Genomic DNA, 14898 nt, shown 5'->3' with positions numbered 1-14898 from the left:
TACCGTGGAGTCGGTTCTGACTCACAGTGACCCTGCACAGGGTTTCCGAGGCTGTAAATCTTTATGGGAGCAGAAAGCCTCATCTTTCTCCCACAGAACTGCTGGTAGTTTGGAACAGCTGACCTTGAGGTTGGCAGCCCGACTAGTAACAACTATGCTACCAAGCTCTATAACTATATATATATACACACACACACACACACACACACACACACACACACACATACAAACACATTTTTAAAGCAATTCAGTAAGCACATAGTATTGCTGTTGTTTTTAGGTGCTGTCAAATCGGTTCTAACTCATACCAACTCTGTATCAGATTTCCAAGGAGCAGCTAGTCGGACTGAATTGCCAGTCTTGCTATTAGAAGTCTAGTGCTTATCCTGAAGTACCATACCAGGACACTAAGCATATACTAGTATCCAGAGAGACTAATTTTTTTTAAAAGCATATATTAAAAATAAAATAAATGTCCAAAATGTTTCCTTCACATTTTGGACATTTATTTTATTTTTGTATCGGGAGCCTGGGCTGTGGGGCTGAGTGGCTATTGCTCTCCAGGGTCTCTCCACATGACTAGCTTGGAAGGCTTCACAACATGGTGATCTGCGCTGGACTGCAAGGTCAGTTTGAGCCTCAAGATCAGCAGTTTAAACCCACCAGCAACTCCTCGGAAACCCTATACAAGGTCACTATGTGTTGGAACTGACTCAACGGCACTTTAACAACAACAACAACAACAACAGAAGATGCTAATTTTTTAAAAAAGCTTATATTACTACCTAACGTGGGGGTGGGGTGCTATAAAGGCATGAAGTGGCTGGCTTACAAGTTTTCAAGAGGGAGTTTAGTTTCAGAGTGTGCATGGGAAGGTAGAATTCCCACTGAATAGTTTTCATGTTGTCTAGATGGGTCTGGTGAAAGGAGATGGGGATAGGATTCTTTTGATTCAATAGTGAATAATTATTATCATGACTAATTACAATTGTCACAACTGTAAAGGTAGAAGTTTTGTAACATAAAGGGGGGAGTAGCTAATCTTACAGCCCAGGAACAGAGGACCCTAGGGCCATCAAGAGAGAAGAGCACAAGCGGAATGCGGAACCCTAACCAGAGAAGCAGCGACACCAGAGATGGAGGCAGAGATGAGGACATGGAGAGATTAGCGCAGCTGAGAACTCTAGAAAGAGAAAGGCTTTGTGCTGGTGGTCAGGAGGCAGGCTTGCAGAATGAGCCGTTTGTTGTTTAAATGATTATATATTTCTGAGTACTTTTGTGTAAAAACACACACACACAACAGCATGAATAGAAGCAAATTTTGCTAAATGATGATGCATGGAGGGGATTGCAGTCATTGTAATAAAATAAAATACGATAGGATGAGTTCAAAACTGATGTTCTCCCCTGTAAACTGTCACTCAATTCACAAAAGCTTTTTTTAAAAAAATAGGTTAACGCAAAATGCGAAAAAAAAATAAATACATTAGTATCTCCTTTTTACAATAAGAAAACTGAAGCTCAAAGCATACTCACCCCAGTTACCACCTCCCAAGTCTGTACCAAACAAGCACACACACACACACACACACACACCCTTTTATTGATGGTGTGTGTAAGATAGAAAATACTCAAGGCTAATTGCCTTAGTAAATGTGATTCTTTGCAAGAGACTCAAGACTGCAAAGGCCAAGACAATACCTTCCAATAAGCTATGTGAGGCGGGAGCTAAGATTGGAAAAGGTTAGTGGTTACAGCATTTGAGAAATGTAAGATAATGACTATAAAGCTAAGTGCATGTGAATTTACACCCAAGGGAAGCAGTAACTAGAGATGACAGTGTAGCTTTGCAGACTTCAAAGAACATTCCAGCTCTGTGGTTTTGACTTTAGCCATAGCATATATGAAGGAACACCTTAGTGCTTAGTGACTCTGTGACCAGGCTGGTAACAGACATCACCAGCCTGTGATGAAATACTATTTATCATAGTTTCAGCTAACTGTTCCCCTTCATATTCTCTGGACTTGAGGGCCAGCCACTTGGCCATCATATGATGTTCCAGTTACCCACTGTTGCACAACAAACCATCTCAAAATTTAGTGACATAAAACAGCATTGATTTTATGATGTCCATGATATTGTGGTTCAGGAATTTGGGCTGGCCATGCGAGTTCTGTTTGTCCATGCTCTGCAACATCTGGACCCTCAGCTCCAATAGCTGGAGTTCCTGGCACTGGTCCACTGAAGCCATATGTCTGAGACCTTATGTCCTCTCTACCGGTACCTGACTGAATTGGAATGTCCAATATGCCTCCTTCGCTCCTGTTTCAGGAGCCTGGGCTGTGGGGCTGGAATGACTGTTACTCTCCAGGGTCTCTCCACATGACTAGCTTGACGTCTTCATAGCATGGTGATCTCAAGGTGGGAAGACTTCCTGCATATGAGAGATCGCCTCAGAGTGAGCGTTCCTAGAGGCTCAGACAGAGCAGCTGTGATCTAACCTCACAAGTCCAAGAATATCACTCTGCCACATACTACTGATCTAGCAAGTCAGGAAAGACTGCCCACATTTAAGGAGGTGGAGGAAGAGACTTCACCTCTCAGTGGAGAATAACAGCATGCTTGTACAGGAAGGGGAGAATTGGTGATGGCCATCTTGGAGACAAACTTAACCCTGTTGAGCCCCAGATACAGAAAGTTCTGTAACTTTCTACTGCTGAGATGTCAGACACTTTGGGCCTCAGTTTCTTTATCTATAAAATGAGGGTAATTATGGTTAGGACTTAAATGAGGTTAAGTATAGTTTTAGTACTTGATACAATCCCCTCCTAACACTACTAAGTTCTCACTTAATGGTGGTTGTTGCTGTTGTTCACTCATACTCATAGGAGCCCTGGTAGTGCAATGCTTAAGCATGTAGCTGCCAACTGAACTGGTGGTGGTTCGAACCCACCACCCACTCTGTGGGAGAAAAGATCTGGTGGCCTGCTCCCAGAAAGATTTCATCCTAGGAAACTGTGGGGCAGTTCCGTCTTTCAGGGGTCACTGTGAGTTGCTGTGATTCACTTAACCGTGCCACAAACCGAACCATAAAAACCAAACCTGCTGCTGTCAGTTCCGGCAATTCTGTCTCATAGCAACCCTCGAGGACAGTCGAACTGCCCCATAAGGTTTCCAAGGCTTTCATCTTTACTGAAGCACACTGCCTCATCTTTCTCCCAAACTGCTGGGGAGTCAGCAGCCATGAGCTTAACCACTGCATCACCAGGGGCCCCCAGTAACAGAGGAGTGTTCTTGATTTGGCTTGCCCTTTGCACATCCATGTATTTATTCATTCAACTGAGCTGTGCTGCGTGCTCACAGCGCACCAGGCCCAGTCCCAGCCCTGGCATGCTCACAGTTACAAGGATATTCATTGGAGTAAGTAAGCCTGGGTTTGTTCCCTGAAGCCTCTCTGAAACTACAACATGATTTTTGGTCTTTGCCCAGTAACGTGTCCTGCTCTCAAAATAACAACTCTCCTCCCATTTTAGATAGTGGGTGTGTTACTAGGAGAGGCAGGAGAAAGAAACCTGCGAATGAGACTTCCTCTCCTTCAGGGGCCGTGGTGTGTTGGCATGGGCAGTACAGCTCAGCTCTGGATTAGATATTCCTGATGTCTCTGTAGGCCCTGACAGCCAGCACTGATACCTCACTCAGGAAAGGTATACCCATATGCAGCTCTTTGCTATGCTGTTGTTGTTAGCTGCTATCGAGTCAGCTCCAACTCACAGTGGCCCTATTTGTAACAGAATGAGACGCTACCCAGTCCTGTGCCATCTTCCCAGTTGCTATGATTGAACCCATTGCTGTTGCCACTGTGCCAATCCATCTTGTTGGGGGTGTTCCTCTATTTTGCTGACGCTCTACTTGACCAAACTTGATATCCTTCTCCAGACACTGGTCCTTCCTGATGACATGTCCAAAGTATGAGCGAGGAAGTCTGGCCATCCTGGCTTCAAAGAGCATTCTGGTTGTACTTCTTCCAACCCAAATTGGTTGGTTCTGACAGTCCATGGTACTTTAAATATTCGTCTCCAACACCGTAACACATATGCATTAATTCTTCTACAGTCTTCCTTATTCAATGTCACATGCATATGAGACAACTGATAATACCATGGCTTACCTTTAGTCCTCATACTGATCTCTGTGTTCTTAAACACTTTTAAGAGGGCCTGTGCAGCAGATTTGCCTCTTTACTATATTGAACCTTAGAAGAAAAACCCTCTAAGGCATTCTTCAATATATTGAAAAACAAGATGTTAAAGGGAATACATACCAATCCTAGAAATGCCATTTGTCAGGACACTTTAGCCCCACCGTCTGGCCTCTGTGTTTTATTTGAGCAGTTTCCAACCACGAGAAACTAATAAAAAACCAAGGGGCAGAGCTTCTAGCCCATTACCTTTCAGATCCTTCAGGCTACCCGTAACAGTCATGTGAAAATAATCACTTGCTCTAATGAGCATCTTAGACTTTCTTGTGAAGACACTGGAGTTTCAGGAACTTGACTTTAGGTTAATGAAAAATATCCATACTCTGTGGTGGTGGTGGTGGTGGTGGTGATGTGCCATGGAGTCGTTTCCGACTCATAGCGACTTTGTACAGGTTTCCTCATACTCAGTAAGATCCCCGCTTTCTCAGAATCTATAAGCAGCATGGTATGGCATCATTGAATCTCACACCCAACACTCTCCTTAGTCCAGTTTCCCACCCTGAGAATGAATATATGCTTAATATTCCAGAGAGAAAGAAGCCTGGTGGTTCTGTGGTTAAGGTACCCAGCTGCCAACCGAAAGGTCACCAGTTCAAACCCACCAGCTTCTCCATGGGAGAAAGATGAGGCAGTCTGCTTCTGTAAAGATTTGTTGTTGTTAAGTACCATTGAGTAGGTTCGCACCTATAGCGACCCTTTATAGGGTTTCTGAGGAGCGGCTGGTAAGCTTGAACCACCGACCTTGTGGTTCAAACTGACTCTGCAGTCCAGCGCATTAACTCATGGCACCACCCCAGGACTCTGTAAAGAAACAGGGCAGGTCTCTTCTGTCTAAAGGGTGGCTGTTAGTAGGAATCGATTTACCAGCAGTGAGTGGTTTTTTTGTGTTTTTTGTGTGTTTTTTTCAATCCCTAAGAGATAGCTATCAACCATCTCCAATGGTCATGGTGAATAAGACCAAGAGCTTACAGCTTCATTCCTAGACTAGAGAAGTCAGAAGCCCAGGTCTGCCTTTTCGGGGACCCAGTGAAGCATAGAAAGTAAAGCTGACAATGACGCCAATATCCAGTGTAGGCAGTTGAAAGGGCTCAGCCTTCTTTATACTGTGATGGTCAGAGATGTCTCCCCATCCTCCTCCACTATCATTTGGTGGTGAATTGCTAATTTATGAGTCTGACTCATCCTGGCAGGCAAACATGGGCTCTTTGTTCATTGCAGGGATGTGCTCAGCTTGCTGCACAAGATTCAGTATCTCCAACAAGCAGACGTCTTGTCTTGCAGGATCCTTATTTCTTAATAAGTAGCTCAGAGGAGACAGGCATCTCCTTTGTCAAATCAACTCTCAATCTCACAAGTGCTTTCCCCATTTGGTTCTAAAAGTGACAACCTGGCATTGATCCGAAATCTAGTCAGAAAGCCATGGGCCTCTTCCACATGGCCCCTCAAGATCCTCTTCTCACCCACAGTTCTCCTGAGAAACTTGAGGATTGAGCTACCTACCCAGTGGGCTTGAGTGGCAGTGGAGGTGGATAGAGAGGAAAGGGGGAAGGTTGGAATACAGCATAAATAGAATACCATGTCTGTGATTGTGAAAAGCCAAGAGCAGACATTTATCACACACTAAACTTGGAGTCCTGGTGTGGCACCGTGGGTTAATGCGCTGGACTGCAAGGTCGATTTTAACTGCAAGGTTGGTGGTTCAAGCCCACCAGCTGCTCCTCAGAAACCTTACACAAGGTCACTATGAGTCCAAACCAACTTGACGGCACTTAACAACAACAACAAACTTGGAACAGTCCATGTCTGCTCGCAGCTGATAAGATGATAATTTGCGTGTGTATGTGTGTGTGGTAAAAGATATATATGGAACATTTGCCAATTGAACAGTTTTTACATGTATAATTTATTGACATGAATAAGGTTCATCATGTTGTACAACTATCCCCATTAACCCTCTAGAGATACTGTTCACCACCATAACAGAAACTCAATGTTGCCTAAGCAGTGACTCCTCCCTTCTCCCTTCCTCCTCCCACCCCTAGTAACTTCCAATAAGCATTGGTCTCTGTAAATGACATCAAAACATTTGCCCTTCTGTAACTGACTTATGTCATTCAATGCTTTCAAGGGCCATCCAATTTGTATCATGCATCAGAACTTCATGTCTCTTTATGAACGAGTAACATTCCAGTCCCTGGAGAAGGATATCATGCTTCATACAGTGGAGGGTCAGCAAAAAAGAGGAAGACCCCCACCCCAACAAGATGAATTGGCGCAGTGGCGGCAGCAGTGGGCTCGAGTGTAATGATTATGAGGGTGGTACAGGACTGGGCAGCGTTATGTTCTGTTATGTGTAGGGTCACTATGAGTTGGAACTGACTCAACAGCACCTAACAGTAACAATATCCCATTGGGACGATTCCTAGGTGGTACAAGTGGTTTGTGCTCCTCTACTAAACTGAAAGTTGGCATTTCGAACCCAGAAACATCATAAAAAAGTTCTAGTAAATGGACTTCAGATGTGGCAATGTAGAATAAGCACTGGACTGCTAACCACAAGGTCAGTGGTTCAAACCCATCAGCCGCTCCTTGGAAACCCTGTACAGAGTCGCTATGAGTTGGGACCTACTGAACAACAATAATCTTCCACAAAGACTATAGTAACCAAGATGACCCTATGGAGCAGTTAAACTCTGTAACACATGGGCTTGTCATGAGTCAGAATCCACTTGATGACAGTGGGTTTGTTGGGTTTCTTTTCAATATTCCATTGTATGTTTCTATTTGCCTTTTGTTTATCTATTCATCTGTTGATGACTCTTGGCCTGTTAAAATAGCCACATCAATAAGTGCTCATTGGTCATGCTGTATGCATCTACTTCTTTGATACAACTTCCATGACCTCAGTGTGGTGTCTTCATGTGGGTCACACATTTCATAGTTCAGTAAGGGATCGCTGGGTAGCAGTGTACTTAGAAGAGAAGGCAGGGATCAGAGATACGTTATCTGGAGAAGGGAAGAGGGCCAGACATTGTCTTAAGGAAAGGACTGACTGAGAGTCTGAAAAAAAGACCCTTTGTCCCAGGCACTGCTTGGCATGGCATTTCAGCCTGACAGGATCTCCTGTCTCTTGCTGATTTGATGATAAAATATAGAGTGGAGCCACAGGGAGAGCCAAAGCGTCAAGAACTAGATGGATAATTGGCTCTGTTTGAGCACTGTTTGTGTGCTCACCGCTGTAACTGAGTTGCCGCGCCAGCATGACTAATGCCTCTCCCCTTCACCTAAATTAGATTTTGATTGCGTTTCGTAGATATTCACTGAATCACAGATGTTTGCAGTAAAAAGACCCAGACTTCTCAGGAACGCTTCCTGTGGAGTGTGTGGGATCATCCTCTTAGGCCTGAGTCTTCCAGCACACAGCTGAAGGACTAGGAGTAACTCCTTTCCTCCCAGGGCCGTAGGAGCAAATCAAGGGAGTTTTGTAACGGTGTGGGCCTCTGGTGGCCAGTGGGCTGCAGGCCCTGAGCTCCCACGAGGGGTTCAGTGGAGAGCCATGCCTCAGCATGGATGTGGCACGTGTGTTGCATCAGTGACTAATGGCTTTTATGCGGCAGAGTGTCCTGTGCCTCATGGTTTTCATGGAATCGCTGCTGGACCAGGGGTGGCAGGTGAAGGTCCCTGCTAGTTGGTCCTCAGCAGTTGCACCAGTTCTGACATGTTGTGGGGCCCTCGTCAACACTTTCTCTTTTTGTTGCAGAATTTAGCCTATGAAATCATCCTAACCCTGGGACAGGCATTTGAAGTTGCTTACCAGCTAGCACTCCAAGCAAGAAAAGGTGGACATTCCTCCACACTTCCAGAAAGTTTTGAAAACAAACCCTCCAAACCCATCCCCAAGCCCCGCGTTAGCATTCGCAAGTCGGTGGTAAGTAGAAGAGATACAAATTTTGTAAAAAGCTGGAGCAGGAGGGAGAGGGGATTGATTGCTCTCTGGGCCCTTGAATGCTGTGGATGCCATTTAGAATCAGCTTCCTCCAGTGTGTATGGGCTATTGTCTCGTCCGGGTTGTAGCAAAATCAACGTGGAGACTCAGAGAAAATTCACCTTTTACTAAATCTCACCTGCAGTGACCATGTAAGGGCACTGGGCACTACTGCAGTCCTCAGAGAATCTTTCCCGTAGTTTCAGGAACATTCCCTGGGACTTCAGGTGCCAAGCCTCTAGCCTCTCCTGAGCCCCTGGCCATATTAAGCTTTGCAAAGGTGGTCCAGGAAGGTGTCTCACTCCCAGCTAGAGAAAGCTCTGCGTGGAGTCCCATGAGCTGCTCTGCCGTGCAGTGCGGGCCTGCGCCCGGGTCCTGGGTCCTTTCTCTCTGGCAGCTGAGGCATCTGTAGAGCGCTGACAGCTCAGAAGGTGCAGACCCCCCCGCCCCTCCTCCTAGTCATCTGCCTTCCTCCAGGAATTCCCTCCCTTTCCCTCCCACAAGCTCTGAGGACAGCTTGTCCTTGCAGGCTGTCAAGACTTCAAAGTGGTCTCCTGGTAGTAGCAATACCCACAGCTGGAAGGTTCTTAACCAACCAGCCTCCTTTCTGCTCCTGCTGCTGTTTCGCTCCTAGAAACTTGGGGACTTGCACAGAGCCGGCAGACATCACCCAGAATGCATTGCTCTTACGCCCACGTGGCCTTCCATCTGGAGCTCTCTCCTCCTTCCCACCTATCCCGGTCTTCAGTGTCATGGGGGAAAGGAAGATTGTTTCATTTTGCAGAGAGGCATCCCCCCTTGTGATCATGTGGGCTGCTTGTTTACAATCGTCTTCTCTGGCCCCAGCGCCTGTCTCTATTCTGGGCTTCTTCAATGTCCACGGTAGATCCAATCAGCATCTGGCTCCTCATTCCCGGGGATCTTTTCTTGACCCCATCTCAGCCATTCACACCTCCTCTAAAAACCTAATACGACCCTCAGACTACCTGATGCTCCCACCTCAAAACCTACCCAAGCCTACTGACCCCCAGTTCTCTATCTTTAGCGCTGACCTACCCATTAGAATGCCAAACATATATCTTCAATTTTCTCCTTAACATTCCGACTGTGACACCCAAACCTTACAATGTCCAGGAAAGGACGCTTGATTTTTCCCTCTAGGTTTGCCCCATCGCAGTAAGTGGCACAGCCATTCATCCTGCCAAAAATCTAGGCGTCACTCCGGATTCCTGCCCTTTTTTAATCCCTATCCAACCCACCAGCAAATCCCCTCCACTTCATCCCTGAAACCTATCTGAGATCCTTCTACTCTGTCCATTTCTGTTGCCACTGTTCAAGTCCAAGCTGCCATCAGCTCTCAATAAACACTCTGCAGCTCACCTGCTAATGGGCCACTTCACACACAGTAACCAGAGGGATCTTCCGAAGACATGAATTGGGTCACGTCACCCCTGCCCCAACTACCTGAAGCTTAATTACCCAGCTTACTCTCCTGTGACACTGAAGCCTTTGGTTTCTCGAACATACAAGAGGGCTACAAAAAGTTCATGGAAAAATTCCATTTTCTTTCCACTCCATTTTTCCACGAACTTTTTTAAGTCCCCTAGTACAAAGCCCAGAGTCCTGGTGTGATGCTGTAGGATAAGCACTGAACCACAAGGTTGGTTTGAACTGCAATATCTACAGTTCAAACTCACCAGCTGTTCCTTGCAAGAAACCCTGTACAGGGTTGCTATGAGTTGGAACGGACTCAATGGCCCTTAGCAACAATAAAGTACAAACCTCACTCCTACCAGAGGCCTTGTCCCACCTTTTTCCTATACCTGGGATAGTCTCCCTCTAATTTCTGCCTGACTGACTCCATCTTGTCATGAATCTTGTCATTCAGGTGTCAGCTGCTCGAAGAGATGTCTCCTGACCATCCAACCTGAGGTAGATGCCCAGTCAGGCTCAAGTGTGTCACCTGCTTTAAATTCTCTGTGACCTTTATTCATTGAGTTGTATTTTTGTTGTTGGTTTTTCCTCTTTGTTTTTTGTCATCACCTGGGCCAGACCCTTTGCTGGTGCTCAGTGAATGTCTGTGAGTAAGTCAGTGAGGATTTAACAAAAACATCTTGGGGAAGGAATAGGCTATAAATGCCCAAGAATGTTCAGCATGTTGTGTTTTTAAAATTACCTCTTAGGTTATTGTGTTTATTTTCACTGTGGACTTTGATAAATCTATTCATGGTAGGTGCCTCCATCTGACTTTAAACCTGGCCCCCTCCAGCAGAGCACAGAAGAGTGGGTACCATAAGGGCTCAAAGAATATGCATCTAAAAGCCTGCACTGGGAAATGTAAAGGCACACACTGAGTGATTATGGTCTTTGCCTGCCTCCGGAGCCTCTGTTCTCCTCATCCAGTGGCAATGTTCCCTTGCTCTCCGCTCCAGTTGACAACTCTCTAGTAATCCCTGATGAGACAGGAGGTCCTCCCCCTCAGTCTTGTTGCTGCGGAGCTTATGGCTCAAGAGAATAGGAGAGGCCTTCCACGGCTCTGTGCCCTCCAGCTCCTGAACATAGCAGGTGATCAGGGGCAAAGGTGGCTACACCAAAAGTTGTAGCAGCAATTTGGGCAAGAGTTCACCCTGAGCCTTCACCTCAGGAATGACCTGTGTTACAGCGACTAAGCCATTTTATAGCACAGCTGGATTTGGTTCAGGACTTCTCTTGGTGTAGCCACTGATACAAGCAGACCCTGAGTTACAGACAAGATCTGTTCCTAACTGCCTTTAAGAACTTGTAAGTAAGTTGAACATGCAGTTTGTATTTTTGCCTTACTTTAGTACAAGAAAAGGCTCGAAGCCTTTCCAGTGTTATCAAAAAAGGTGGTGATGATGAAAAATTTGTTCCTAGTAAGGGTTGGTTGAATCCTTTCAAAGTGAGGGCCAATTTACACAACATTAAAGGGCAAGGAGGAGTTGTCCATAAATCGGATGTTCGTAACCCAGGGACTTCCTGACTCTTTGCCCTCTGTTCTCTCCCGTCTCATCTTCCTCTGTGCAGACCCACTGCACGTGTTCAGAGGGCCTGAGGCTTGGCACATGCTGTTCCTTTTTCCTCAAATGTCCCCTCCTCCCACCTTTCCTAGGCAAACTCTTGTTTATCTTGTGACTCTCCATTTAGACACTGCCTTATCCGTTTATTTTTCAGTAGGTATTTATTATGCGCCTACTATTTACTGGAAGGAGCTCTGGTAGCGTAGTGGTTATGAATCGGGCTGTGAACCGCAAGGTCAGCAGTTTGAAACTACCAGCTGTTCTGCAGGAGAAAGATGAGGCTTTCTGTTCCCATAAAGATTTAGAGCCTCAGAAACCCTGTACAGGGTCGCTATGGGTCAGAACCGACTCCACGGCACATAATAGCAACAACAACTATTTACTGGATTGCCAGGAGCTCTCCTGAGTTCTGGGAAACAGTAGTGAGCAAAACTGACAAAATCCTGCTTTCGTGAGCATACCTTGTAGTGGAGAGTGGACATAAAACTATATGATATGTGTGCTGATCAGGACAATGAAGAATAGAGCAGAAAGAGAGGACAAGGAAGCCACTGAAAAATAAAGCTGAAGATGGTGTTTGAGCCAAGACCCAAATGGCATAAAGGTGTCAAGTCTGCAGGTCTCTGGAGAAACGTTTCCTGGTCAGGCAGATGGGGAGCGCAGAGGCCCTGGATGTGGGATTGGAAGGCAGGAAACAGCCAGGAAGCAGTGTGGTTGGAGCACAGAAAAGCAGGCAGTCAGGGGCCCCGTAGGCCATGGTGAGGTGAGGTGAGGCAAGAGTGATGGAGAACCAAAGAGTGACATTAGCTGCCTCATCTCCATCCAGAGCCTCCCGGGTGCCCACACATGGGTTGTGTGGCCTTCCTGTGTGCCCCCAGAGCCCAGCCCTGTACCCGTTAGCTCACTTCTCACACTGGACTGAAATCAGTTAGTGTGTAAGCACTCTGCCTTTGAGGGCAAGAACTGTATCTCATTCACCTGTTCCTCTGAGTAATGCAATCAGTGTGTGTCACAAGGATTAACAGGTGACTCTCATACACAAGCATTACTTGAGTCCTGCCTGGGCTTAGTGGGGCCTCAGGTTGGTTTCCAGGCAGAGTTAAGATGCATGTGTGCCCACCTGTGCAGGTACCAACCGTATAACAGGCATCAGCCTTTTTGTTTTAAAGCAGATCGACCCATCTGAGCAAAAGACTCTGGCCAATCTGCCGTGGATTGTGGAGCCGGGCCAAGAAGCCAAAAGGGGAATTAATACCAAGTATGAAACCACGATTTTCTGATACCCACCGTCCTCCCCTCCTTGCGGTGCCTTGCACGCCAAGCAGTCCAGGAGCAGGTTTTCCTTCGCGCCTCCGTTTCCACCCAGCCTCGGAGGAAGACCGCTCTGTTTGTGGCCTTGACATGGGCGAGAGGCCGCTGGCCGTTTCTGCGAAGTTCTTTCTGCACCAGTGACAGAGAATGCAACCAAGACTTTCCAGCCACAACCCCTGAGAGGCAGGAGTTGTAATGTGTTTCCCCTGACACTCCCAACACCCCGGCCCAACTACAACCCAAGGTATTTCTTATGACTCTGCCCCCAGTTACTTGCTTTGCTTTCTTTGGGGTGAATACCTTTTAAAAACATCAAAGGGGATCGCTAATACTGCCTAAAAAATCTTGGCTTTCTTTTTCACGGTCAGCCATTTTAGAGGTAAAATCAGAACAGAATGACCCCCACAAAAGCATCTGTAAGATCATTGTTATCACTGAGTATTGTTTAATTAATCCAGAAGGACAAAAACTAGCCCCCCATGATTGCCAAGAAATTGTTTCCCGATTTCTATATTTGTGGATTTTCTATGTAATCAACTATGTCAGATAAAGAAAGCCTTTACATCTAATGATGGATTCAAAATTTAAGGATGATTTTTTAAAAGTGCAGTTTAATACACACAGAAAAAAATGTGTCTTGTATTACATATTTTTATTAAAAGAATGTTTCATTAATGCATTGATAAGAAAACTAGGTTCGTTGTGAGGGATGTTTTTGCTTTCATTTCCAATCATTGAATTTCTATATGACTACAAAGAAGACTGGCTCAGTTGGGCAAAATACAGATGATACGTAATGAGAACAGGAGGTTCGGGCAAGCAGCCTGGCGTTGAACCGAAAGTGCTGATGCAACCACAAAGCCTGCGAAGTATTTTGTTTTTTGGGCTTTTTTTTTTTTTTTTAAATCTTCATAGTATTTTAAAGAACATGTTCAAGAAATAAATACAAAACAAATAAAAATAGGGCTTCTGCTGTCAAGATTTCCTCCATGGAAACCTTGTTTGAGAAAGGTGTTAATAAAATTCTATTGCAAAAATTTTTTTTTCTACAAAAACAATAAAAAAAAATAAATATATATAAAAGAGAAAATATTCCAAAGTAATAAAACTCTTTTCTTGAGAAACAAAAATAAATGTTTGCTTACAATTTGACTAAATAAAATTTACTTACATTTCTTTAAGCTATTTTAATTTTTTAAATGTCTCTGTGGAGTATTTGTATGATACCATAATGTATATTTCTGTAGAATCAAATTATATAAACAGTATCAATATCATTATAGAAGAAATTAACATTTTAATGTATATGGTTCTAATCGATCATATTGTGACTCATTTTGAAGTTCATTATAGCGATATTGATAAATTGTGAGATTGTCTTAATGTTTTTTTTATTATTAACCAATATTATTTTAAACCTGAGATTATTGGTTACATTCATCAGTTGGTGAGTTTTGAAGAAGGATGACTAAACTTTATTTGAAACTGACAAATGTATACGGTTTTAGTTCAGTGTTGAAAAATTTTAATACAATATTAAATTACTTGAACCGAACAATTGTTTGTACATATTTTGCCTATTCACTGTTGATATGTATGTAGTAAATTGAGAGTCAAATAACACTAAAATATGGTACCAAAAGGAAATTGTATAGGAGCAAAGTAAATAGTAGCTTCGCTGGAACAGAAACATGTGTAAATATGCTTGGGCTTCCAGTTATAAATTTTGTAATTTTTGTCATTATTTATATCCTATATTAAAAAAAAAAAAGCACACAAAATAAAACAGAAGTTGTACAGCCATGGTGCTTGGCATTGTTCTGTGAGCACCTCCCCACTTCCTGGCAGAAACAGAACCAAAGGGCCGGCCTTGTCAGCATCCAGGACTCCTGGTGTGGCGCTGTAGGATCAGCACTGGACTGTGAGCCACAAGGTCAAGACTTCAAACCCACCAGCTGCTCCTCAGAAACCCTACACAGGGTCACTGTGAGTCGGAACCGACTCAACAGCACTTCTTAACAACAACAGTTGGCAAAATTGTTGAACAATTTGTGCAGTTTCTAATTTCAGCCAGTCTGAGAAAGATAGATTAGCCTTGGAAACTTGAATTTCAACCCAAAAGCCCCACTGTTTTTAACTATTAAAGTGGGGTACTAAGGATGGCACCTAAAAAATGGATCAAAAACCAAACCAGCTGCCTCTATTCCAAGTCAAGTCCCACTCAGGGCAACCACAGGTGTGTCAGAGCAGAACTGTCCTCCATAGAGCTTTGGCTTTTCATGGCTGAGATCTTTCAGAAGTACAT

At 44.6% G+C, this 14898-nt stretch overlaps 1 protein-coding gene across 10 annotated transcripts in view; it reads left to right on the top strand.

Annotated features, from left to right (window-relative positions):
- Positions 1–14394, top strand: part of ANKS1B (ankyrin repeat and sterile alpha motif domain containing 1B) — a 671108-nt gene extending 656714 nt beyond the window's left edge. For 5 of the 10 annotated variants that reach the window (XM_006875943.1, XM_006875942.1, XM_006875939.1 and 2 more), the window contains 2 exons: positions 8020–8187; positions 12452–14394. In XM_006875943.1, coding sequence (XP_006876005.1) covers positions 8020–8187; positions 12452–12562 — 279 coding nt within the window. In that variant the 3' untranslated portion in view covers positions 12563–14394. Of the gene's footprint in view, positions 1–8019; positions 8188–12435 lie in introns of all 10 variants that reach the window. The other 5 variants (XM_006875944.1, XM_006875945.1, XM_006875947.1 and 2 more) reach the window with 3 other exon arrangements.
- Positions 14395–14898: the final 504 nt, after the last annotated feature.

This window comes from Chrysochloris asiatica, unplaced genomic scaffold, assembly GCF_000296735.1.
Source record: "Chrysochloris asiatica unplaced genomic scaffold, ChrAsi1.0 scaffold00347, whole genome shotgun sequence".
NCBI classification, from domain to species: Eukaryota; Metazoa; Chordata; class Mammalia; order Afrosoricida; family Chrysochloridae; genus Chrysochloris; species Chrysochloris asiatica.
The sequence above is the reverse complement of the archived record's forward strand: the minus strand, read 5'-3'. Positions and strand labels throughout refer to the sequence as shown.